At 46.6% G+C, this 27,660-nt stretch overlaps 1 protein-coding gene across 1 annotated transcript; it reads right to left on the bottom strand.

The window, feature by feature from the left end:
* Positions 1-776: 776 nt before the first annotated feature.
* Positions 777-27,635, bottom strand: GANAB (glucosidase II alpha subunit). The gene is made up of 20 exons (XM_048504216.1): positions 27,626-27,635; positions 24,511-24,656; positions 23,571-23,664; positions 22,864-22,960; positions 22,244-22,424; positions 21,106-21,259; positions 19,459-19,694; positions 17,443-17,569; positions 15,739-15,818; positions 15,481-15,624; positions 14,363-14,459; positions 12,979-13,080; positions 12,598-12,841; positions 11,145-11,209; positions 9,261-9,337; positions 7,224-7,298; positions 6,808-6,921; positions 6,602-6,714; positions 5,990-6,090; positions 777-2,346 (listed from the first exon to the last, which is right to left on the bottom strand). The coding sequence occupies exons 1-20, from the start codon at positions 27,633-27,635 to the stop codon at positions 2,237-2,239; spliced, it is 2,367 nt and encodes a 788-aa protein (XP_048360173.1). The 3' UTR covers positions 777-2,236.
* Between the last annotated feature and the right edge of the window lie 25 nt (positions 27,636-27,660).

Below are 27,660 nucleotides of genomic sequence, written 5' to 3'. Positions count from 1 at the left end.
GGAAGAGGCAGTTACTATCTTGATGCTGCTGCAATGATTATTGAAACCCCTGGTGTGAAAATAAGGGGAGCTGATGTTTAAAATGTATTTCCACACCCTCAGAACAAGCTCTGTGATTTCAAGGCAGCTGATTTCCAACTGAATCCCTCCATGCCAATGAGAAAGTATTTTTCTTCCAACCACAACGGCTTTAACAAAAAAAAAAGTAGCAAGAACAAGTCTGAGGAGTGGCTTTTCCTTCTGACAGACAGCAGCAGGTGCAAAGCATCTCCCTTCCCAACCTGCAATACATGCAACTAGATGGAATGTGGACCCATGCATACTCAAAACCCATAGTGTTTCAAATACTGGCCCTCTCCTTCTGAACGAGAATCAAGATGATCTGAGAGAGACAGGCCAGGCATTTAAGACACGCACAGTATATTCAGAGTATAAGATTGGGACATTATCTGTGGCAATTACACCTACATCAAACAGAAACATAGAACTTTTCTAAGACCACTGACAGCCAAACCCTCAAAAGGAAGTTCCACAATTTCGAGGCAGCTCTTTTCCACTAATAGCCATTGCTACTCATTTTATAGAATCATACAATCATTGGAAGAGACCGCAAAGGTCATTACGTGGTCTCTTCCAACTCCAAGATTCTAATTTTAATCACACCATTTCTACCAATCAACCCATGTAATGCAAACCGCAACCTACCCACCCTTTGCAACAGTGGCCACTTACGTGGCCTCCAATATGGGACTCAAATGAAGAGATGACAAAAATCCTTTCGAGTTTTGTTTTGTTTTAATTGTCCATCTTTTTATCAAAACACCCAGTCAGTAAAAGCACTATTTGCAGATGAAATCACGAGGGGCAGGAAAAAAAGAAGTTGTGTGGGTGTGTACATTAAAGACAACGGTTTTGAGAATTTTAAAAGCCTTGCTCTGGGTCTTTGCCTGCAAACATACAACAAGGGAGCACTGGCCAGAACCAGGAATGTTAAATCCACGTACACACAAAGAAATCCGTGCGGTCTGGCCTGACGGCAGCAGAGTTGACAGCCAGAAGCAGGGAATGAGAGATGCTGCAGCGACGGAAGAAAGATCCCTGCCGGTTTCCTCTCAACGATGGCTCATCTTCTCTTTTTCCAGCAGGGGAAGGGCCCATTTTCTTAGCAGCTTGTGTACACCCACTTTTTCTCCCCCACCCCCTTTTCTTAGGTTTTGATGCAGGGAAAAAAATATGATTTCCCTTCCTCCCACTTCTCCCCCCAATCCAGGGTGCAGTTTTGTAACCAACCTGCAGCATCCATTTCCTTTCACATGATCCCATCTTTTGTCTCTCTCCCAATATAAATAGAAGTGACAGTGATTCACTGACACCTAGAAACATTTGCCCCTCCCCACCCCAAAAATATTCATCTTCCCTTACACCATAAAGGATTTGGGAAGAAGTGATGTGTGTGAGTGTGGGAGAGGAACAAGAATCTTTGGGGATTTAGGGATTAGGGAGGATAAGAGGGGTCATGATCGAGCTGTATCTACTGCCCCTCGATTATGGTGTGTGGCTGGCATAGGAGGCATAAGGGAAATAATCAAAGAGGGACTCCCTGTACATTCACCTGTTGGCAAGGAAAGGAGTTTAAAGGCAACCCTTGCCTACATAAATCACCTTTTCTGTGTGTTTTTTTTTTTAGTCAGTCCACTCGCTGCCCTGGAACTCTAGCCAGGATTTTTTTTGGAGGGGGGGCAATAAAAGAAAATGGAGAGATGCGTAGGGGGAAAAAAGGAGTTTGAATAAACTATTCCCCACCCCCCCATCCCAGAAAGGCTCAGCCACTCAAAAGGCTGGTCCCAGTACTGCATAGTCAGGAAAGGGGAAGGGAAAAGGGCTCATTCCTTCACCCTCCAGCCCCTCTCCCAAACAGAGGCAGGGGGAAACCAAGACCAATCTAACTTCGACTCGGAGATTCCTCACTCTACAGCAAATATTGCTAAAAATTAACCTAGGGGAGCCATTTGAAAATCCGAGTCTAAGCTAGGATTGAAGGGCAAGGAGGGAGCAACTGGAGAGTTCCCTCCTCAGTGCCTGCCTACTATGAGACATTGGACCCAAGACACTTCAGGAGGAGAGCTCCCAGCTGAGTTTACGGCACCTTTCCCCAGTGAAAGGGGCTGGCCTAGAGTCCCCCAACACTTCCGGTGTCCTCCCGCGTCTAACCTCCCCCCCACCCCATCTCGTAGCATTATCGCAAAGAAATGGTCCAGTCTGCCCCAATGTTGACTGCAGGCTTGCGGAGAGTTAAGACAGATGTTTCGGCCTCATGTGTAAACTCCAGGCGGGTCTCAGCTACACCTGGAGAGAAGGAAAGAGAAGAAAGTTACAGCCAAAAGAATAATGCTTCCCCACAGAATGATCAGAAGACACACGTGATCCTGTTCTAAGCTTGCATACGCTAAATGTCACCTAAATATTTGAACAGACATTTAGGCAGATACTAAAAAAAAATCTTGTGGCATCTTAAAAGATTTATTGTGACATAGCTTTGACATCAGATGCTAGAAGTGTGTCCTCAGTTGGCAGACAGATACACAAGAAGGGAAAAATGGTAAGCAGTAGAAAAAGGAGACTAGATGCATGATTAGAGGAGCTACAATATGTGCAAATTTGTGTCGCTGTAGCTTCACAGACATCCCCCAAAAAACGAAAACAAAAAAAGGAAAAGCACGTGCGTGGGATTGCTCAGCAAAACAAACTTTACTCATCTACTTTTTACACGGAGATTGCGCATGGATGAGCTGCAAGCAAAGGAGACTTCTGTGGAAAACCTTCACCAAATGGAGGAGGCACGGAGAATCTCTGCAACAGCACCCAAAATGGCAAGCGCAACTTGTGAATCTGACAAGAGCTCACATTAATCCCGCTAGTGATTGTGTTTTCCAACAACTTCAAGCCCAATAGATGGATACTTGACGGTGCACTTGTTGAACAGGTTAAATTTTGTAAATATCTGGGAATTGTTTTCCATCATACAGCACACTAAACATTGAGATCTTGCTGTGAAAGCCTGTAGTTCCACAGTGGCTGGTGTTGAGAAATTCTCCTTTACAAGAGGCAATAGATTTATACCTACCGCCCTGAAAGTTTTCAATATGAAAGCTATTCCCCAACTTTTGTATGGGATCCAATTGTGGATTCATGCCTGAACTCTCAAGTGGAGAGGATACAATCTTCCTTTTTGTATAAAATATTTGGAGTTCCTCATTGCATACCATATGCTGTACTGTCTAGAGGCGTGACAACACCTACTAGTTACTAGGGCATGGCTAGTTACTCTTAAATTCTGGGTTTGCCTGTGTTTCAACCCTGAAACTACTAGCCTCATTTATTGTATTCTTCCACAGCTACAAGCCTCTAGATGGTGGTCCCTAGTTAAAACACTAGGCAACTAGGATTTTCCTGGGATTACCTCCAAATGCTATCTGCAGCTGAAATCTATTTTCAACTGAAAAGACAGCTTTTAGACCAAGAGTTCCAAACCTTGAAGGCAAAGCCAAAAACAATTGCTCCCTCCTCCATTATAATATTAACGTTAAAATTAATCAGATGGCAGATTATTTGATCCAACTTTCTGACCCTAACCAGAGGTGGGTAATTACCAGGGCAAGCTGCAATTCTTTCCCCTCTTCAATATTACGAGGGAGGTTCACTAAGATTATCCAACAAGAGCTAAAATGTCCCCACTGCATTTTTGAGGTTCAAACTATGGAACATATTCTGCTTCAATGCCCTAAATATGAGGGGTCTAAGTCCATTCTTTTTTCTTTGCTTCCTGTAAAGTTCAATGAATATTCATTAGCTGGAAAGATTATATTTTTACTACATAATTCTTCTCCCTCCGATTGTAACTGCTGTAGCTAAATTTTTCCTGGATACATTGGAACAATCTACTTTGGTTTGCTAATGTTCTTGTTTTGTTTTTCCTTGTTTCCTTCCTTTTCCTCTTAATGCCTGATAAAGGTTTGTTGTTGTCGTTAAACTGACAAGAGCTCTGTGAGGCAGGCAGGAAAAAATATTCATTTTGGCTGGCAACACTTTTGGCTGGCTGTTTTTTGGCAAACTGTGTACAAACTAAAAAAGCCCAAACTGATCTTTTTAAAACATGGGCATAAAGAGGGAGACCACTGGCGGAATTGAAAAAGACAGGACACCACAAACACAACAGCATACTTTTTAAAACAAGGGAGCCCACTAAAACAGCTTCACTGCCCTTTGCTGCAGTGGTGGTGAGAATTTTTGATCTTTGGTTACATGTACTGCACAAAAAATCCACAAACGTAAAAGGGGGGAGGGGGAAGATACAGAATCCTCCTGGGTACAAAATTCTCCTGGGTACAAAATAAAGCCTGTCTGGTGCTAGTGTAACCCCCATGCTCAGAATGGGTTGACCCAGAAAGGGGTGGAGACTCAAAGCAGCAAGAGGCTGCAGAGCTCATGTAGTTTGGAGGAGACAAGGCTACCAGACTCGGACCTTGATTTCTATAAGCCCTTAACACCTTGTTAAGGTAACTGCAATGTTGTTGGGAACTACTGGGAGAGGAGTAGTCGTTTATTTTTGCATATGTTTGTAAATGTTGGAGGTTTATTGTTTCCAAGGGTTTTTTTATGTTTTGTAATGTGGTGAGAGTTCTCCTGGAAACCTTCATCATGTGCTGAATCCTGTTCATCTAATGGCCCTTGGAGTCTTCAGGAGCCAACCCACTTGCAAAGAAGAGACTGGACTTGGCAGTATCAGTAGACTGTAAATACAAGGACTTGAAAATGCAACCTGAACAGGACCTTGAAGTGTGATGTTAAATGTTGATGTTATATGTTAAGAAAGTAAACCATTTTGTTTTTAAAATTTGTTGTTGCAAACTCATTCCAAGTTCTGCCCCACAGAACCCACAGATAGAGGTTACACTAGGAAACCATGATATACCCACAGAGCAAAAATACTGACTTGTTTGGCTGGATTCTAGGGCTCACTAGACTCTCCTCAGCTGGCAGGGCCTTCACTGAAACCAGGTCAACAGGGCTGCCAGTGTGTCATAGTGGTAAAGAATGGCTGACCTATCTGGTGAACTGGGTTTGTTTCTCTTCTCCTCCACATGAAGCCTGCTGAGTGTCCTTGGGCGAGTCACAGTTCTCTCTGAACTCTCTCAGCCCCACCTACCTCACAAGGGGTCTGTTGTAGGGAGGGGAAGGGATGGTGCTTGTAAGCAGCACGGAGACTCCTTAAGGTGAAGAAAAGCTGGGTATACAAGCCAACTCCTCTTCTTCAGTTCTGAGTGACAGCTGTGAGCTACCGCCACAGAGATCTATCATCATCTAAAGACCAGACTATATGATCTGGAATACCAATTTCTTTTGAGCACAGCACAAAGCTCTTGCTCCCTGCTATATCTTGGGATCATTCCCCAGAAAACAAGCCTAGCTGAATATCTGGAACAACTAGTTGACTACAAGAGTAGATGGGTCATAACCAGAGTGAGATGCAACTCCTTTCCCTCAGTCTACCTCCAAGGGCGCTTTCTCAATATTCCACACAACGAACGCTGCTGCCGGTACTGTCCCTATACATCTGGCTCAATCTCTCATATTTTGTTGTATTGTTCAAAGTATAACAACTTTAGAATTGACTTGTGGGCACTGTTACCAACAGGATTCACGCTATTCTCCGATAAAAGAAAAATGTTTAAGCTCCTGAACAATTCCAATGTAGAAATTTTGGAAGAAGTTGCTGTATTTTTAAGGTGTGTTTTACAATGTAACAATGAGTGATTTTTTTAATGTATCTGGAAATGTTTGACATTTTTTTGATTATATGCCTAATAAAGGTTCTGGACTGGACTGGACAGCTGTGAGCATCTTAATAGCACAGAGCATGGAATGTGGTGGCCTATTAACATCAGTGGAAGGAATTGTGGTTGCTTTCAGCCCAGGGCAAATCACTCACCAGCTTGTTTGAGGAACACAGCTGCCGGCTTCCCAGCTCCCAGGATCACCACCCTTTCAATCCACGCTGAAGTTTCATAACTGCCCTTGGGATCTGCAGAGCTGGAAGGAGGGAGAAAACAGAGGTGGGTAAATAGCAACAATGGGGTCATTATGCGGAATGGGAGTGACAGAAGGCTAAAGGTACGAACCACAAGCAGATTCGAGCCACTGGTTTTTCTAGCTCAGTTTTGTTGCCTGTGGGAGGCAGTGGCTTTCAGGAAGGGGGGGGGGACTATTCACAACACCCGTGGCCACAAACTGGCCAGCTGGATGTGCTGGGAACTGAAGTGGGACTCTCTGTATCATAGAATCATAGAGTTGGAAGAGACCCCAAGGGCCAGCAAGTCCAATTCCCTGAAATGCAGGAACACATAATCAGAGAACTCCTGACAGATGGCCATCCAGCTTCTCTTAAAAAACCTCCAAAGAAGGAGATTCCACCACATGCCAGCCCCAGAGCGTACAGCTTGGTATTCAGCCATGCAAATCTGAAATAGTACAGCCCAGGTTTATCTCCTCAGTGTGAACTAGCCTGGCAGGTCCTTTTGATTGGGGGTGGGGAGAACGGTACCTGGCTGTTAAGGTGTTGCCAGAGAAACTGAAGCGGCGATGCAGGTACTGCCCCTTCGTCTCGAAATTGTACGTGTGCCCGTCATCAACAAAGAGGTCCCCTTTCGCTGTGCCCTAGGGTGGGAAATTTTAAAGAAAAAAGGGATCCATCAAGGTCAGCTGAATCGGAGGGTGCAGCTCTCTGACCTCAGCTGCTGCCACACGTACCTGGTGGCCCAGGGCCACATAGAGGGTGTAGGGGTCGTTCTGCATGCAATCTGACGAGCGTCGAACTCGCTCTTTCCTGGCTATGATGCTGCCGCCCCGTTGATAAACGGGGATCTGCAAAAGAGATTGGGGTCAGTACTTGTGGGGTGCAATTACTTATGCCCTTGGCAGATCTGAATGATAGTTCAAGGTATCAGGAAGAAGGCAACCCTCCCCTCCTTGGGTGAATCTGAATGGCACCTGGGTCAAATGACCACCCCCTGCCCCTGTAGATACACCAGTGCTTCTACATCCCTTCCTATTTGATCCTTCACACTGGATATGCCAGGGATCGAACCTTCCGCATGCCAAGCATATGCTCTACCACTGACCCATGGCCCCTCCCTGATGAAACACAATGCCCTTTTACGACTTACACTGCTCATGACGACGGTCAAATACAGGGTCTGAGGAGCATGAAGCTTCTGGTGCGTGCGGACATCGTACCAGACCTGAATGGATAAAGGGATACGTCAGTAAGACGTTTTCCATTTTAAAAAATCAATTGGAAGGGGAAAGGAACAGGTTTGCCACCCGCACAGTCTCATAGAATGCACAACACTGGGACCGCTGCACTGTTCTCTTATTTAAAAGAATTCAAGTTCCTGGCTCTGATGACAAACATATGAAAATCTTTCCGCACTCGTCTATGATGGGTTCCTCAACTTCTGCCTTGAATTGCGTAACACCCGTCATTCCCACTGTCAGCCATTTCCCTTGAGTCCCAGCGCACCCCTTTTCACCCCATCTGAACGTGCTGTTGTTGCTGGGAGTATTTTGTTTTGCCTTTCCCCATCCCTTTCTGAATCCAACCGTCCTTCTCCTTTTTCTCTACTTTTTCACAATAACATTTTAAATAAAGATTTCTTTGGCTTCACTTAGTACCAGCTCTTTCTCTGGAATAGTTCTCTTAACCCCTTCACCATGTGCTAAACTGGATGGGTGCCACCAGGATGGTTATAAGCAGAGGTGGGATCCAGCAGGTTCTCACAGGTTCCCGAGAAGTCCAGCTATCCTGGGTATCCTAGTCAGGGCCTGTCAGCATTAGACCAAGTTCATATAGAAATGAATGCAGCACTCAGCAAGCAGACTAGAGCCTTCAGAGAAGCATAATAGCAGCGGGCCTTGGGCTATGACATTTGTAGGCCTGTCAGGTCTCCCCTGGCCATTGGTGAGGGATGAGAGAGTAAGACTGCCAGATCCAGGTTGGAAAACTACTACAGATTTGGGCAGAGGTGGGATCCAGCAGGTTCTCACAGGTTCCCGAGAGTAGGTTACTAATCATTTGTGTGTGCCGAGAGGGGGTTACTAATTGGTGATTTTGCCACTTGATTTTTGCCTTAGTTACGCCCCTCCTCTCAGCACTAGCGCGCAGAACTTGAAGCAGTCTAGCAGGAGGTGCACCGGCGTGTGTGGCAGCCTGCGCCTGCGTGCATTCGTTTCCCGCCCAAGGACCGGCGCAGCGGCTGCGTCCTTGCTTAGGAATACTTACCCCCAGAATGCCCGGTGGCGCCTCTAGTCGTGCTTGTACAGTTTGAATCCCACCACCATGGGAACCTGTTACTAAAATTTTTGGATCCCACCACTGGTTATAAGTTTTTTTGTTATTGCGCTAGTACTGGGCAGGAAGACTATCCTCGGCATGAGAATGGCTAGATGTTCTCATGCGGTCTTGCGTAGAGGAAGCCAGTTACTAGGGATAGCAGCAGTTAAGAGCAGGACTCTCATCTGGAGAACCTGATGTTCCCTGCTCCTCCACATGAAGCCTGCTGAGTGATCTTGAGCTAGTCACAGTTGTCTCAGAACTCTTTGAGCCCCACAAGGTGACTGTTGTGGGGAGGGGAAGGAAAGATGACTGTAAGTTGCTTTGAGACTCATTAAAGGTAGAGGAAAGCAGGGTATAAAAACCAATTGTTCTATTTCCAAGGAACTCTTGGTCTAAAGGAACTTCCCAGCATGGAAGGGCACCATTTCCCCCTTCCTGCCATAACAGCCCCCACCCAATAAACACAGATGAAAATCACACTGGATTTCTTTTTAACCAGGAAGGTTTTTCCACTAATCCTTGAACAACACATCTGTTCTGCATCAACATATATCATCTATAAAATCAGCATGCATCTTATTGATCTGGACTCTTCGGCCTAAATGTGGGATTTGTTTCCTTCGCACAGAATCATAAACTCCATATTCTTATTGCTGCTGTCTGACATGGGGTGTGTGCATGTTTCCGTGATTCGATTCAGACATCAGGCACACAACTTTATACCAGGGATTTCTTGAACATCTGGAAACACAAATCACGGTTCAGGTTCTAAGTCAGAGTCGGCACCACTAATATTTGGGAGCATGCTGTCCGAATCAAGCCCTTCTCTCGGTTTGTGCCTCATTCACATCCTCCCTGCTCAGCTCACCTCTCCTTTGCCAGGCAAGTAGACCTGCACGCCCCGGGCCCCTTGGGCTGTTACTGGGTGAACCAACAACGAGTCACCTACAAGGGAGAAAGCAGCACATGAGAGAATGCATTGAACCTGGCTTGATGCTTGAGTATGTGAAAGGACCAAAATGTTAACACTGATTGTTTTTGAAGTGCTGGTGCCAATGGGCAATGAAAGAATGTTATTTATTTTGTATTTATGTAAGCACACACCAGAATGATAGAGTTGGAAGAGACCCAAGGGCCATTAAGTCCAATCCCCTGCAATGCAGGAACACACAGTCAAAGCATTCCTGACAGATGGCCATCAAGCCTCTCTTTAAAAACCTCCACAGAAGGAGACTCCACCACACACCGAGGTAGTGCATTCCACTGTTGAACAGCCCTTACTGTCAGGAAGTTTTTCCTGATGTTTAGGTGGAATCTCTTTTCCTTTACCTTGAACCCATTACTCCTGGTCCTAGTCTCTGGAACAGCAGAAAACAAGCTTGCTCCCTCACCAACATGACATCCCTTCAAATATCTAATACCATTCCAAAATAAATCGTACTGGTTTTGACTAAGCACATGGGCATTCATTTATCATTCCAAAAGATACAGATAGCATTTTTGGAACAATACTGCCAGCAGCTAGGTTGGTCTATTTAGAAAAAAACAATTAAAAGCAAAAGAAGCAAAAGCAAAAGCTTTGGGTTTTTTTTAGTGTTAAGAAAAATTACCACCAAGCAGTGAGCAGAGTTTTCAGATCCACAGAGCTCTTTGTCAAGAGCTAAGAGTGGAGAACACATGTAGCCAGGAATGGCTGAGAATGTAACAAGATTTTGGATTAGTCCCTAGAAACTGATGCAAATTAACGCTGGCTTTTACGCTTTCAAAGGAACAGCAGCAACTGCATTTGTTCTGACAGTGTTTGGGGCAACTCAGTATCTTTTAATATTTTTCACCCCAAACAACCTAACCTAATTAACCTGGCATCATGTTTCTACTCCATCTTTAAAAAGTTTATATCTGGGCTTTTTGTTATTCTTTTTTTTTCTTTGTTAACATCCAGCTGGAAAAGATAACCCGGTGGAATCCAAAGACATGCATACTACCTTGTGCTATGTAATCTGGGACTACATAAGGCTTTAAGGATTTCACTCTCTCATTTCGCTAGAAGAACTGATCAAAGAAATTTCATTTTGGTGATCTCTCTCAACTGACTAACCATTTTAATTTAAATATCTACTACTGCAGAAATAAAGAGGCTGGAGATACTAACATGCACATGTAAAGGAATGACTTGGCAAATATCTTGTCTTTCTAAGATATTTGCCATGTCATTCCTTTATTATATCAGAACCTAAAGAGCCAGAAAGGTATAAAGGTTAAGAGCAGGTGGATTCTAATCTGGAGAACCAGGTTTGATTCCCCACTCCTCCACCTGAGGGGCAGAGACTTATCTGGTGAACCAGATGTGTTTCCGCACTCCTACATTGCTGCTGGGTGACCCTGGGCTAGTCACAGTTCTCTCAGAACTCTCTAAGCCCCACCTACCTCACAAGGTGTCTGTTGTAAGGAGAGGAAGGGAAAGGAGCTTGTAAGCCACCTTGAGTCTCCTTACAGGACAGAAAGGTGGGATACAAATTCAAACTCCTCCTCTTCTTCTAAATGGCTTTAAAAGTAAACCACATGCTATTAAGTTCTCAGGCAAAAGCTCTGGAACCACGAGAGACAGCAGATGGCAGAAGAGGAAGGAGGGTAGAGAACAAGACAATAAGATTTTGGCCACTTCCACCGTTGCAATCAGAAGTTGAAGGAGGGTAGAGAGCAAGACAATAAGATTTTGGCCACTTCCACTGTTGTAATCTATTGAGCTCACCAAGAAGATACTGGTCATCAATGCTGAATGTGGTAGTGTCCTGGGGATATTCCACCCAGAGGGGTCTGCGGAAAAACAACAGAGAAGTGGAATTGATAACAGTGAGACAGAAGGGGAAACAATTCCCTACACAGTGGGTTGATTCACTCATGACATCAAACCATACTAGGCAGTGGCCAAATCAACCCCATCCTTAAACACTTTTGACTCTTGCTTTAGCCAAAACTGCTTTGGGCCTATTGCAACAGGAAAAAGTGCTGGCAGGGGGCGATGGAAACACCTGGAGGGCCAGAGTTGGACAACCTTGCTATAAGCTATGACCCACCCCCAGAACACCCACCCCCATGAATTCTGACCAGATAGTAAAACACAAGCAGCTATACACCAGAATGGTGCAGTGGTTACTAGTCCAACACTCTTATCTGGGAGATTCAAGATCAAATCCCCACTTTTACTATGGAAGCTCAATGGCCTTGGGCCAGTCACTCTTCAGCCTAACCTACCTCACAGGGTGGTTGTGAGGAAAAAATGGAGGAGAATGATGTAAGCTGTCTTGGTTCCCCACTGGGGAGAAAAGCGGGGTATAGACCAATTGCATAATAAAATAAAATAAACTTTGGCTTTTCTGCCACACATTTTGAAGCTCAAATCATAACTTGGGTTATAAAGGATGGTTAGCTGTTTGGCATGATTTCAAAACTTGCCTCACCCTATCCATGAGATTTTTAAGTTTAAATGCAGAAATGTGGTATCTGATTGATTCCAGATTTCATAACAGGAGAAAATCAGTTTCTAGCATTTCTGGCTACAAGAAAGAATTCTCAGTTGTTTCACAAAACGCTTCATTTCTCCATCCTACATTTACTTGCCAGTTGGGCTCATGCGATTAACTTTTGAATCCTACTACCGTATATACTTGCGTATAAGCCGAGTTTTTCAGCCCTGTTTAAAGGCTGAGAAAAGCCCCCTGGGCTTATACGCCAGTCACCATTTTCTATCCATCACAAGGAGGCTGGGAGCGGGGCCGGGACAACCTCCCTGCCGGCGGGAAGCTGCCTGTTGCTGCCCTCCTAGGAGGGTGAAGGGGGAACCCCGAGGCACCCTGGCTGGCTGGGCTTGGTAAAACCAGAAGGCAGAGGGAGCTCCTTATTTGGGCAGTGACATCAGGGGGAGTCACTGCCCAAATAAGGAACTCCCTCTGCAGTATGAGCAAGCCCAGCTAACTTAGTGAGAGGGAGCTCCTTATTTGGGCAGTGACTCCCCCTGATGTCACTGCCCAAATAAGGAGCTCCCTCTGCCTCCCGGCTTCCCACCCTCGGCTTATACCCAAGTCAATAAGTTTTCCCAGGTTTGGGCAGTAAAATTAGGTGCCTCGGCTTATACACGGGTCGGCTTATACACGAGTAAATACGGTATTTTGTGTACCTTTCTTTGGAGAGTCCAGATTACTCACCTCATGACAGGCTGGCCCGTACGATAACTGTGGTAGAAGATCGTGTACCAGAAGGGAAGCAGGGCGTAGCGCTCACGGATGGCCTCCCGGATCAGCGCTTTGTTCTCCTCGCCAAACAGCCAGGGCTCCCGGCGAATGGTGTCCACGTGCGCATGCGCCCGGAAGAAGGGCTGATAAGCTCCCACTTGATACCAGCGCACCAGCAGCTCTGGTTCCGGGTTTTTGAAGAAGCCGCCCACGTCGGCTGGAGGTGGGTTGAGAGAGGGAAAGACGGAAGGGTGACAAACGCTGCCGATATTCCTTTGGCACTCAAGTCCTTTCACACCGACAAACACAGAGACCTATCTTGTTTGGAGAAGGCCGTTCCCCAGTAGCGCTTACCTCCACAAAAAGAGATGCCCACAAGACCCAGACTTAGACACATGGGAATGGAGATCTTCATATGATCCCACTCAGCTGCGTTGTCCCCTGTCCAAACAGCCCCTGCAGAGAAAGACCAGGAAGAAGAGTTTGTATTTATACCAAGCCTTTATCTCCTGTAAGAAGTCTTAAAACAGCTTTTAAGCTGCTTCCGCTAACTTCCCGCATAACAGACACCCTGGCAAAGTATTATTAATATTGAGTGTGAAGGGCTGAGAGAGATCTGAGAGAACTGTCACAGTCCCATGGTCACCCAGAAGGCTTCATGAGGAGAGGAGAGGGAAAACAAACCTGGTGCACGTGTGTGCCATCAAGTCAAAGCTGACTTATGGTGAACTCATAGGGTTTTCAAGGCAAGAGACGTTCAGAAGAGGTTGACCATTGCCTGCCTCCATGACACAATCCTAGTGTACCCCGGAGGTTGCCCGTCCAAATACTGACAAAGCCTGACCCTGGTTAGCTTCTGAGATCTGATGTGATCAGGATCGCCTGGAGCTATAGAGGGCAGGGCAGTGGCACCCTGAAGACCAACAGGATTTCTGGAGTATGAGATTTGAGAGTCAAAGTTCTGAGAGGCATTCAAAACCTGACGAAGGGAACTTTGGCTCTCGAAAGCTCATATCTCAAAAATCTCATTGGTTTCTAAGGTCCCCCTGAACTCGATTCTAGCTCTATCTAGCACCTGTGAATGTACCTGTGTTCCAATAAGGGGGGGAGAAGCGGCTCCCGGCTGCGAAGAGAGATACTAGACTAAGGGGGGAGGCAGGAAATAAGGCGGCTCCCAGCCAAGGAGAGAGGTGCTGGGCTGGGGGGAGGAAATAAGGCGGCTCCCAGCCAAGAGGAGAGGAGCCGGGCTGAGAAGGTAGAGGCGAAGGCTGGTAAAAGGAGTGGAGAGAAGGAAGTCCCAGACTGGGTAGGTTTTGGAGGCTCAGGTAGTCCCTCCTGCGACTCCTCTTGGAGGCAGGAAACAAACTGAGGGACAAGGGGTGGTCCCGCCCACCAGGAAGGAGAAAAGATTTCATTTCCTGCCTCCCCGATGGGCCAGTGGGAACCACCCACAAGATGTCCTCCGCTCAGGGGAGAATCACTGCTTTAAGAATGTTCTTTACGAGGGACATGTCTTGTCCGTTGTAATTATACAGGGTGGTGCTCTGTCGTACCTTTTATTTCCATTCAATTCTACACACTTTGATCCTCTTTGGCACTGCTTCTTGGTACATTCAGTACATGATTCAGAAGACTGAAGCTGGCAGGAAATCCACCACAGAGCTATGGCCCTCCTCTCCCCTCCAACTGAAAAATCTCCTTGCTCTCTCACACCTTGACATGCAACCCAGCCACTAACCGAACCGTTGCGAGCCGGCAAAGAAAGCCCGAGTCAACACAAAAGGCCGCTCCACACCGCCCGATCGCTGCACCTGTCCGAGCGCTGTTGCCATTTGCTGATGGAGGGAAAGAAAAAAGAGATCTTGGTTAAGAAGCCTGTGGCAGTCCCCTTCTTCATTCTACTCCTGCCCCTTCCTTCTCCCTGGATAGAGCTCGTAGACAGGGCTGGAAGAAGATACCCTGACACATTAATCATCTAGTAAAGCTAGATCTCTCCTCACTATCATGGTACTGCTTACCATATTTAACATCTGAAACTATTCTTAGTAGTATTTTAATGCTTTGCAGAGGTGGTTTATGTATTATGCTATAGCATATTTATTTACTGCATTTGCTCCAGTCAGTGACCACAATGAATACATTGATTTGACTTGATAGGGCTGGGTCTCTGTTTCCATTTCAGAGGATCACACAAAAAGTACAGAAGGTGGGGTTGATGGATCAGCTTCCTAAGAAGATCAACTTCCATTATTTTTTTTCTAAATGAACAAGTTTTGAGTCCTTAGGGTACACTTGGATAGGTGTAAGCAGTGCCTGTGGAAATCTCAGAAGCTGAAAGAATCAGCAAACAGTTATTTCCAGAAGCTGGGAGATGGGACATTGACGCCTGGCAATTTTCTTGCTAAAAGAAGCATTTCTCTCCCACCTACCCTCTTAGATTCACACAAACAGTCCTGTGAGGTAGGCCAGATTGACTGCAAATTTACCCTGAAAACTTTGTGGCCAAGCTGGGATTGGAACCACGGAACTCCTCAAAAGCCTAGTTGGCTACACGGCCCTTCCTTCAGTACTCCTCCACAAGATTAAAAAAACCACAGTAAGCTGTAAAGTTTTACATATTTCAGAAGCCAAAGAGTAAAGAGATGTTATAGGCACCTTGTACATACTTGGGGGGGGGGGGGGGAGGACAATTAGATTGTACCAATATCCTGCCCCAATGGACTCCCTTCTAGATCAAGCCATGCACCTGCTTAAGTATGAAAATGCTGCATCCTGAACTCTTGCTAGACTACTTGGAGACAGGACTGGGGATCCCAGAAGCCCAAATTCCTTGAGGCAGAAGAAAACCACACTCACCACATAGAATCCATACAAGTTGTGGATGTCACGGTGCTCCCAGCCCCCCTTGTGCACTGCATCCTTGTGCATGGTGACTTCTGGGCCGTTGAAGACAGAGGGCTCATTCATATCGTTCCAGGTGTAGAGGTTCTCCATGGAGCCCTGGAGCGAAGGAGGAAGGTGCTCCCATGAGTAGAGCATACTGGCAGGGGGAGTGTGAGGGTCCCCCCAGGGCCAAAAAGAGGGTCGCCCCAAGAAGACCAACCACCACCCTACCTCATACTGGTCGTAGGCAAACATGCTGGACCACCAGGCACGCATCTCGGGGTTGGTGAAGTCGGGGTACCCTGCTGAGCCTGGGGTGGGGTGGGGAAGGAAGGTGGAGCACAGATTAAGGATGTGGGCTGGTGTTTTCAAGAACCTTGGGCTTAACCCCTTAGGCTTCACTGCCAATGCATTCCTACATTTGCTCATCCCAGGTTTCTCCTCCCTCGATTCTCAGGCTACAGAGGAGTCTCCTCGGGGCAGAGACAGCTTATCTTACCCTGTGAATTGTCATGTACCCCAAGGATCTTAAGACCTTTATTATTAGGCAAGAGTAATTACACTAGCCCCCGTGCATCTCTCTTCTCCTCTTCTTGCCTGTTTGTTGTGGCTTGGAGGACAGCCAGACAGTAGAGTCTAGTGATTATCAGGTCAGACTGGAGTGGCAAGGGGAACTTGGATCTCCTCGGTCTGACACCCTAACTACTATGCCATGCTGGCTCTCGAAAGTTACCTTGGAGATTTGCACTGATGGAAAGAAGGACAGGCATTTTTGGAGGAATTTAAACATTAAAATCTTTGAACAGGCTCCTGCGATCCTGTACCACTAATAGGATACCCAGAAATGGCCCAAAAATGATCAGGCTGGCCTCGACGAGGGGCAGGGCCTTTTCAGCCCTGGCCCCTACCTGGTGGAACAGGCTCCCTAGGGAGATCAGGGCCCTGCGGGACTTACAGAGTTTCCGCAAGGCCTGCAAAACGGACCTGTTCGGCCAGGCATTTGGCCAGCCTGGTTAAAAATACATCTACCGTGTCATCTGGCCTCCCGTGGGCACAAGGGGGGCAGGGGGGTAGCCAGACGCCATCCACATTTTTAATGGGTTCTGTTTTTATGTAATTGGTATTTAAATTATGTTTTAATGTATGTTTTAACCTGTTGTGAACCACCCTGAGCCCTCAAGGGGAGGGCGGTATATAAAACTAATAATAAATAAATAAAAATAAAAAAGAACCAACTGTACTGAAGGAAAGCACTGTTACTGGACCAGATCTACAGAATCCAGCCCATGACATTTCACAGGACCTTGTGCCAGGTCTGATTTTCTAACCTGAACAGTTCCCTGTCTTTTAACGATGTCCAAGATTTGCTGCCCCATGCTCCCCAGGGTGCTGTGGCTCAGTGGTAGACTGGCTTGGCATGCAGAAAAGCTCTGCCGTCTCTGGTTAAAGGATCTCAGGTAGGAGTTGCTGGGGAAGATGGCTGATAGTCAAAGCAGTTCATTCTGAGCTAGAAGGACTGATGGTCTAAGACAGGCGCCCCAGATGTTCACGGACTACGATTCCCATCAGCCCCTGCCAGCATGGCCAATTGATGGGACTGATGGGAATTGTAGTCCATGAACATCTGGGGCGCCAGAATTGGACTCCCCTGGTCTAAGGCAGTGTTCCCCAACCTGCAGTACACATACCCCCAGGGGTAAGTGCCAGAGTGCCTGGCAGGTTGTAAAAAAATTACATAATGGGTTTGCTAATATGGGGGTAAAACTTTAGGGAAATGGGTTGCCAAAGGGCACGTGTGTGAAAACAGGTTGGAACCACAGGCCTGAGGCAATTTCACGTGTTTACAGAAAGGTTGGCCCTGGTCATCAACCCAACAACCCAAAAAGTTCCCAAATCCCCATCCAGACCCAGCTCAATACTCCCGCTTTCTCTCACCTGGCCAGCACCAGCCTTCATAGTCGCTGCCGTCCTTGGTTTTGACATAGAAGTCGTGAGAGCGGATCTCGCTGTGGATTCGGTAGCTGCTGTCCACCTTGATGTGAGGGTCCACGATGCTCACCATCTGGGTCAAGGAAGGAAACGTAACATACATGGGGTTCGGGAGAGGAGAGGCAATGAAAGCACACCCCTTTCCCCTAAAACCAAATGGAGCATCTTATAGCCCAATCCTACAGGGGGAGGGGCAAATGGGCCGATGGAGATATTGTGTAGATGAGCTTCCCAGCATATCTGCAGAAATGTAAAGGCACGGCAACTTGGGTCTAGTTTGCCTGCGCTGAACACTGCCTGGAAAACCACATGCCGTGAACTGTGCCTTATCTTCATTCTCTCTGTGCAGGGATTAGCGCAACCCAATTTAGACTCCGACAGTTCTGCACAGCCACATAATCTGAAGGCTGTTAACAGCCCAGAATAATGAGCCAGTGTGGTGCAGCGGGCAGAGTGTCGGACTAGAATCTGGGAGAACTAGGTTCAAATCCTGGCTCTACCATGGAAACTTGCTGGATGAGTTTGGGCTAGTCAGCCTAACCTACATCACAGGGTTGCTGCAAGGATAAAATGGAGGAGAGGAGAACGACGTGAACAGCTTTAGGTCCCCATATGAGAGGAAGGGATGGGACTGTACTGTCGAAGGCTTTCATGGTCAACTGAAAGCTGTGGTTTTTGTGGACAGTGCAGCCACGGTCTGGTAGTTTTTTGCTCCTAACGTTTTGTCCGCATCTATGGCTGGCATCTTCAACGGTAGAGCCAGCATGGTTTCTAATCCGGAGAACCGGGTTTGATTCCCCACTCCCCCATCTGAGTGGCAGAGGCTTATCTGGTGAACCAGATGTGTTTCCTCACTCCTACATTCCTGCTGGGTGACCTTGGGCCAGTCACAGTTCTCTTAGGATTCTCTCAGCCCCACCTACCTCACAAGGTGTCTGTTGTGGGGAGAGGAAGGGAAAGGAGCTTGTAAGCCACCTTGAGTCTCCTTACAGGAGAGAAAGGTGGGGTATAATTCCAAACTCCTCTTCTTCAGACGCAAGTCACAGTAAAGAAGATGCTAGCCACAGAAGTGGGCAAAACTAGGACCAAATATCTACCAGAACACAGTTACACAATATGATAAACCCACAACAACTAGTTAACAGAACTATTATCCATACAGCCAACTGCTCCGTGTTAGAGCACTTGATTTGCAAGCAGAAAATGCCAGTTCTTGAAGACTAAGACGTATCTTTCTCTGTTCGTCTGCGGTGCCAGCTGGAAGAGGCAGTACTAGGGTAGACAGGCAGGCCCATGGGCTGCTACTGGGGGAAGGGTCATAAGCTCAGGGGCACAACATGTACTTCCAACATTCAACATTGCAGGTTCTCCAGCGCTTCTGTCTGAAACACATGTGTATTACCTGTGAAGCCTTCCTATGCAGGGGAGGGACTGTGACTTGGAGGCAGAGAACCTACTTTATTTGCCGATGGGCTCAGGCTCAATCCCTGGCATCTCCAGTTAGAAAGGATCAGGTAACAGGCAATGGAAAAGACCTCTTTCTGGAGGCCCTGGAGAGCTGCTGCCAATCAAGACAAACAACAGTGGCCTTGGCAGGCCGAGGGTCTGAGTCAGCAGAAGGCAACGTCGTGCATCCGAAAAGATTCATTAGCTCTGCAGTGTCTGCTGTCTGAGATTCTCAAACTGCAGATTGCTGGGGATTGAACCTGGGACCTTCTGCACACAGCAGCGGGAGCTCTACCCTTGAGCTATCTCTCTACCTCCTGGAAAGCAGTGCCAAGCAGAGCTGATATCACTAGAACAGACAAGATGAGGATCCGTATCATACGAGGATCTCAGGAGGCGGGCACCAGGAAAAGACCTCTCTCCACCTGAGATTCTGGGGAGCTTCTGCCAGTCATAGGAAACCATACTGGTTCTCGATGTGCTGACTCAGCACAGAGCAGCTCTGTATACTCCTACCTTGCGCCTCTTGGCTGCCAGGTGCTGAAGCATTTCCCGGGGATGGGGAAACTTGTTTGGATCCCACGTGAAGTAGCGCTTGCCGTCAGCATGCTCGATGTCCAGCCAGATGACGTCGTAGGGGATGTCGTGCTCGTCAAAGCCATTGTCCACAGCACTGACGTCCTCTTCATCGTTGTAGTTCCAGCGGCTCTGGTGATAGGCCAAGGCGAAGAGTGGAGGAAAGGCCTGGGTGCCTGGAAAAGAGGGGACCAGATCAGACTTCACCCAGTATCTATCTCACCCAGTGTTTGTGCTCTGGGCTTAGCAGGTTTCAAAATTCTGCATCCTAATATGTTAGGCTCTGTTACTCCAGTCAATAATTGAGACTCGTGGAAGGTTCAAGAGCTTTGTTGAACTGTGTCAGGACCTTAGCTGCAAGAAGCCAGAGCTGGGGGGCCCTGGCTTTTGCAGCCTGAATAGATCTCCAATTTTTCCGCTTTTCCCCAACTCCCCCCTCCCACCTGTTCCCACAATAAGATGAATAAGAGAAGCACAGTATTTAGACCAGTATTGTTATGTGTTCCAAGATTCAAGGACGAGCGATTGTTTCACTCCTGCTCCAGGGAGGGGAGGAAGAGGGAGGCATGCTAGTTGCAAGCACAGCGATTGAAACAGAATGGCCCATTAACATACAGATAGCAGCAAGTGCAGGTGTGACCTTAGCGCCAGCTCGTTGATGCCAGCTGGCGCTTCCGCCCGGCCTGACACAATAGTGAATTTGCTGGCATTTTCTTTATTGACACAAGCTAGTTTTCTGCAAATGCTCATGGGGAGGGCAACCAGATGGGTCAGATCTGGTGGGAAAACTCCTGAGAGCACCTTGTCAGGGTAGGACCGGGGGAAGTCATCTTACAGCAGGCATCTCACAGCAGGTAAAGGTAAAGTTTCCATTTCAGTCGTATCCGACCCTGGGGTACCACTGCAAGCAGTGATTTCATAGGCAAGCCTCTTTGTGGGGTAGTTTGCCATTGCTTTCCCCGGCTATTCTTTACCCCCTAGCTATGAGCTAGGTACTCAATTACCAGCCAAGAAATGGATGGATGGCTGAGTTGACTATGAGCCAGCTGCCAGGATATCTGACCCACAGGGGGCTCGAACTTCTGACCGTGTGAGTGGCAGTGCAAGCACTTAACCACTATGCCACGCGGCTACTCTCACAGCAGGCATGTGTGCAAAATGCAAACACTACAACAAAGAAAGACAAGGCCTAGTGGCCCAAATGAATCTAGAGATAATTATGAGATTATTGTGAGGTGCACTTTGTATCTGTACGTTTCCAATACAACTTTCATTCTAAAAATGAAAACTTCATCCGGATGCAAATATTAAGATTATTCCAGCAAGAACGTCTTTATGCACGAAAGCCGTGATTTGAATCAAAGTCACTTTTGATTCACGGTGGTTGGGTGGGATTCCTGCCAGGATTTAAGTCAGATGCACCCTGACTTAAAACATTATGGCCGTGGCTGGACAGGAAGCACACAAACCTTGGGATCTACATACCAGCGATGCAGCAGCAGAATTAAGGTGAATAAGAAGGAACCAGAAACATGGCCCATTCCTTCAAAAGTAGAACACCATAAACCTCCTCTCTGCCACACTCACCCGTGAGGGATGCATATTGCCTGAAAACATCCTTGGGAGATGGCCCCAGCAAGAGAAAAACATCAATGATCCCGCTCTCTGACATCCAGCGGACATCAGTTTGAGGGGTCTCGCCTCCACCTTGCATGTAGTCTAGCATCTTCCCAAACAGTGTCTGCAAAAACAGGAAAGCAGGTAAAAGCGCGTTGGCACAAAGTGTCCAGATCAGTTCTGTTACAGACTTTCAATGGGTGTGTTCATGAGGACATGAATGAAACAGTGTCAGCCAGCACCCCAACCAGCATCAGAAGCCTCTCGATTGGGGAATTGCCAGAATTGGGAGTGGGATTTTTATCGCCATCTAAACTGCGTTGGATTTTATTCTGTTTTTTTTAGAACATATATTGTGGTTGATTTTAAATAATATTTATATTATAATATATTATATATTATATTATAATATTTATATTTATATTGTTGAGTTTTATCGTGTTGTAAGCTGCCCTTCGGGGAGGGCGGCCAATAAATCAAATGGATGGATGGATGGATGGATGGATGGATGGATGGATGGATGGATGGATGGATGGATGGATGGATGGATGGATGGATGGATGGATGGATGGATGGATGGATGGATGGATGGATGGATGGATGGATGGATGGATGGATGGATGGATGGATGGATTTGAGTCCAGTAGTACCTTCGAGGCTAACAAGATTTTCAGGATTGAGCTTTCGAGAGTTAAAGCTCCCTTCACCTGAGCAGTGACTCTTGAAAACTTACACCCTGGGAATTTTGTTAGTCTTTAAGGTGATATGGGACCTAGATCTATTTGGTCTACTGCACCTCAACGCTGACACAGGACCTCCATCTTCAACATATTTAACCTCAACCTGCTTGTTTCCAACCAATCAGCCATGGCCTAAAGGCACTGTGGCTAAACATCTGGTGTTTCTGAGACATCAACTAGACCAGGGGTCTGCAACCTGCAGCTCTCCAGATGTTCATGGACTACAATTCCCATCAGAGGCTGAACTAGACCACTTCCCTGACCACCCATGACTGCTTGGGGGGAAAGGGAGGGCTTACATCCCTCTTCTTTACATGCAAGATTCTCATGCAGTTCTGCTGCAATTGCATTCCATCCCACACCAATACCTTGCCAGCCGTGTTGGAGGTGATGTCCACCCAGGTCTCTGCAGCGTTCAGCCAAAAGATCCCAAGGGTGCGCTGAACATTGTGGGCCAGGAGGACAGGAACCGCGCCGTAGAGGGCCATGGGGTTATACAGGTCATACTGGAAGACGTCCAAGTTATAGAGGCGGTAAGGATCTCCTCCCCTGTGAAGACTTTGCAAGTTAGGAATGCCAGGAAAAAAGAGCCCTTCTTACCAGCAGCATTTCTACACCACCCACCACATAACTTAGTGGGCCCCTGGTGCCCACCAACACTACTCCTGGTGCCCTGACTGCTGCGCAAATTAAAATGACACTGTTTTGGTGACAGCTGCCAGCAAAGTGTTGGTTTTACTCTATTTTCCCCCCAATGTGTTTTTTTTTAATGTACCTGTCTTCTCCCCTTCATTTATGCTTCTTCTGTGTGTGGCTCTGACCATTTTGGTTGTCTTCCTCTGGACCCGTTCCAGAGAGAGTTCATACATGATCCTTCTGTTCTAGCTATGATTGAGCTGGGGGTGAGTACATGTTTTGCATGCACCTTTCAACGCCAACAGCTCAATGGGAAGTCACCGAACTGCAGCCGCCACCCCCGCTTGCTTACTCAGTTGTCCGTAGCCGGAGATTTTCTGCATGTTCCGGGATGCCATAAACGTTCTCCACACCTGGGAGTGAGAAGTCTAGCCCCACTGATGTTGGTCCTGGGCAGAAAGAGGAGAGACAAGAAATCAGACATGGGAATGGGAAAACATTTCAACCTGGTGTACCAAGCTCCTGTTCTAAACTGCTGCTGGCTACCTCGGATTGTGGTGAAATCTGGAGGTTTTTATAGAGAGGCTGATGGCCATCTGTGAGGAGTGCTTTGATTGTGTGTTCCTGCATTGCAGGGGGTTGGACTTGATGGCCCTTGGGGTCTCTATGATATGTACCTCCAGTGCAGACCCCTCCAAGCACCATCTCTCCTTTGTCCATTGCCCACCAAAGCCAGCCTTGGCAGAAGCTGGATCTCCTATTACACTAATAGATATTGAATTTGTTTGCAACACATTTTCACTAAGCAGTATATTGTAATAAGAATATTCTGTGACTTTTTCTGACCAGTGAAAAACCATCACGATTTCCTGCTGCTTTTTAACAATGAGTTTTGGTAGTAAATTTTTGGTTATGAAATTTTAAACATGTGTACTTTAGAGAACCTTTGTCTTTTCTTCAGGGTCTCAGCAAGGCATTTGAGCAAAGGGCTTTTGGAAACACTTTTCAAAAAATTCTATTGCTTGATCAATGGACATGGAATCCTTCCAAGGGTCTTACCACTAGGCTTGCTATCGGTGTGGGTCTTGAATGTTTCTTCCCATGATCCTGGTTCCTCCTCAGCCTCCTCTGCCTCTTTGAAAGCTTCCTCAGACTTCAAGGACAAAACGTACCGAGTTAGAGCAATATCTATGACACGGGGCTCACACTTTGAATCACCTCTCAGTTCATTCATTCATTCATTCATTCATTCATTCATTCATTCATTCATTCATTCATTCGAACAGTTGAACTGTTCGTTCATCTTCTACACCGCCCTTCAGCCCTTTTTCTCATAGGGCAAAATGGCCGGTATGATCTGTTGCTGACTCGCCATTGGTCCAACTAGCTCAGCATTCTCTGGTAGCAGCTGGTCGGGGTGTCAGACTGAGAAAGGTCTTGTCCAGCACTGGCTACTTGAGATTCTTTGGCTGAAGACTGAACTAGTGCTGGGAAAGACCTTTCTCTGCTCATAATGCTGGAGAGGAGCTGCCAATCAGAGCAGACAAACCCTAGCTGGAAAGATCAAGATGCAGGAGAAAGATACTCTCCAGGCCTTAACCACTTTCTATGGCCCAAGCTTACATGGATACTGCGAGGGTTACTCGGGACAACTGTTACCCTGCATTGTGGTAACAGCCCTTTAAGACAGGCTAGCAGTACCTAACACAGTACAGTATTGCAGTTCAGTATGGATACTGAACTGAGGCTAACCGTGGCTTCCTCAAGACCACCCACTGAATTTGTGGTTGAGGGATGATGTGAACGAGGGACCGTTCCTTCACAGAACATTATCTCAAGCAATATGCTTCACCAAACCAGCTATGAACCCTTAAAAATGGGCTACACAAATGCCTAGGACTCCCACGAATAACTGCATCCCTAGATGGGAGCAGGAGGTCAGACCCCTAAGCTTGCTTTCAGTTACCCCTTGGTTTACTCCATGTACCTTCACCCTCACCTTCTCATTCTCAGTGGACTCCTGCTCCGTGGGCAAAGAGGATTCTGAGGTCTCAGCAGTCTCATCCCCTTTGAACTCTGGCTCCTTTGGTGTTTCTCTGGAAGAAAAGAAGGCAGAAAAGGAAGACTCAGCCCCGGATCCCTCCCCTTCCCCATTCACACACAAGAAAAGGGGACTTAGGCCATCTCCCTCAGCCTCCCACCCCCAGACAACCAACCAACCAACAGCATGACCCATTAGTCACTACAAGCAGCACACACCAGCTCACAGCCCAGCCAGTTAGCAGAGAAAGGGGAAAGGGAGGGGCAGCTGTGGGGCAAATGAACAGTACAAGGGTCAGATGTGGCATGCCCCAGGTTTGTGTGTGTGTGTGCGCGCGTGCGTGCGTGCGTCCGTAGGAGAAGCTTCTGAGGGATTGATCTTTTAATCTGGAAATGCCACTTCATGGGGAAGACAGTGAATAGCCTCACAAAATGGCTGCCACAGCTTCTTGGATCCCAAGGGGGGAAAGGGGGGGACTGTCCCTACTGGGCCTCTGCAAGCTGAAAGGAAACACTGACCAGGTCTTTCCTCTCATAAGAAGTGGCTGCACTTTCTTGCAGCCTCTGGATGAAAACCTTTTAAAAAATTAAAGCTTCCTATATAGGCACATTACGGAAATCATTGCTGCATCAAACGTCTGTGGAAGAATTCACCACAGAATCCCTGAGGTGTTCCAAAGGATGTTCAGAGCAAGTGCAAATGCAGGGAGCCTAACACCAGCCATGTGGGCCTTAAGGTGTACACAGTTTCTTAGAAGAGGCATTCCCTCCCAAGAGAGAAAGAAGAGGGAAACAACTCTTCTGAGCAGGTCTGTCACTCATTTGTTGTGCCCATTTTTACTTCTTAAAATACAGTGGAACCTCGGTTTTCATTGCCTTCAGTTTTCATCAGTTTTGGTTTTCATCGATTTTTTCAGTGAAAAATTTGTCTTGGTTTTCATCGATTTGCAGTAAGGTGCAGGGGTTTGTGGAGAAAAATCACCCGGACAAAGCTGTTGCAGGCCGTGTCTGCAACTTGTTTAATGACAATGTCTTGCCCCATTTCAGACAAATCTTAGAGGCGTCAGAAACAAACCTCTTTGGACAGCTTTCTGGTGCGCCATTGGTCCATTGGCTCTGAAGCTGGTCCTAGTGTTATTATTTGTTAATGTTTTCAGCATTAAACACTATGTTTATTCACCAAAAATGTGTTTTTGGTGTGTTTTTTGAAGTGCCTAGAACGGATTAATTGGATTTATTTATTTATTTATTTGTTCCACTTATATACCGCCCTCCCCCGAGGGGCTCAGGGCGGTTTACAACATTAATACAAACAAGTGGAAGGATAAAAAACAATATTAAATATTAAAATGCAGCACTTAAGTTCTTAACCATTTAAAATACAGATGGCGTATGGCCATTTAAACTCCTCTGAGAGGGGGAACAGCGGGTCCAAGCTGTTTACATTGATTCCTATGGAAAAGTTTGCCTCGGTTTTCATCGATTCTTTTCGGACGGATTACCAACAAACACCGAGGTTCCACTGTATGTCTTTTAAAAATCTGCTGCCTGATCAATCAAGAGCACCCTTTTGACCTAACAATTAAAAAGAAATTATACTGAGATCCTAGATGCTTTTTACGATTTTCTTTTCACAGCTAGGATCATAGAGTGGGCTGAAAGGAAGAAATTGAAATGTGTGAATGACTTGAAAGGCATTTTATGAAGTGAGGGGACTTTCTATGTTGATTTGAAATAATAATTATTCCTTGTTCCACCCCATGTAAACAGCAATGTGTCTGATAAACTCTTTTAATTAAAGCACAGCGAACCCAATAAATATTAGGCTTTGGTGTTAACTTCATCATCATGTGGATCTTGTGGATTTTTCACACTGTGTGGCCGTGGTCTGGTGGTTTTAGCTCCTAAAGTTTTGCCTACATCTGTGGCTAGCATCTTCAGAGGAATGCCACGGTGAAGATGCCAGTCACAGAGGTGGGCAAAACATGAGGAACTAACACCACCAGACCACAGCCATGTAGCCTGGGAAATCCACAACAGCCAAGTGATTCAGGTCCAGAAAGCCTCTAACAATACATTAATCATCATGAATTAATTTGAGCTCAGTATACCAAAACAGTCTGTATTTGTGGTTTGTGTTTGATGAAAAAACAGGAACAAATTAAAATGATATATTTCAGATCTTGAATCTAACTGGACCCTTGACTAACAGCAGCGTTTTCTCCAGGTAAAGATCCTCTTGCGTTCAGCAAAAGCTCCTGGCTCCAGAGGAGGCCCCACCATTAGTGGAGCGGATCTGAAGAAACGAGTTCATTGGCTTCATGTTGCAGCCTGCCGTAAGAAACCATCTTCTCAGCCCAGAACCACAAGGGTCCTCAAAAGATAAGTCTGGAAATTATGGGGCTTTGAACAACCAACTCTGGGAGAGAGGGTGTCAGCTGTGCCTATCCCTCTGCTATAACCTTTCAGGGTTTTGCATACATAAAATAAAACCACAGGAAAGAACATTCCCAGTTGGCAGAAATTCACATCTGCCATTGGTGCTTATTACACAAATTTGCTGGCCGGGTGTCATTGATTCCACTTCTGGTGCTTGCAGCAAGGTATCATGAAGGGCCACAAAGCTCTTCTGAGCCCCACTTGTGACTTCAGAGACTCCACCAGGCACTACACAATGCACTTTTAAAGCTTTTGTTTGCAATCCTAGAAATGTGCAATTGTAGCACATTCTCAGGATGCTGAATTCTGCTGTTTTCCTGGTAGACAATCCAGAGAACCCTGGTTGTAATTAAGACAACGGGAGAAACCAGATGTGCTGCGTTGTTTAATAAGGAATTGGAAAAATACCAACTCTCCTCTAGCCCTAGAGTGTGCGCAAGAAAAAGTGGAAACCGTAGAAGGAGCCCACTAGTTTGCGTATTTCCTGCAAGAGGGAGAAAAGACAGCTTGTGCCTGCTACTCTCCAGCATGGGACAGTCCCACAGAGTCCCCACCCAAGCTTCTACCACAAAGCTGAGATCTTCCAACCTCAAAAGCTCATGGTTGAGAAATAGTCTATTTCACCCTTACAATACCTGCTTGCATTGGGTATAACCATAACGCTAGACCA

The sequence above is a fragment of the Sphaerodactylus townsendi genome, linkage group LG01 (genome assembly GCF_021028975.2).
Source record: "Sphaerodactylus townsendi isolate TG3544 linkage group LG01, MPM_Stown_v2.3, whole genome shotgun sequence".
NCBI classification, from domain to species: domain Eukaryota; kingdom Metazoa; phylum Chordata; class Lepidosauria; order Squamata; family Sphaerodactylidae; genus Sphaerodactylus; species Sphaerodactylus townsendi.
This window is presented reverse-complemented; position numbering and strand designations above follow the sequence as displayed.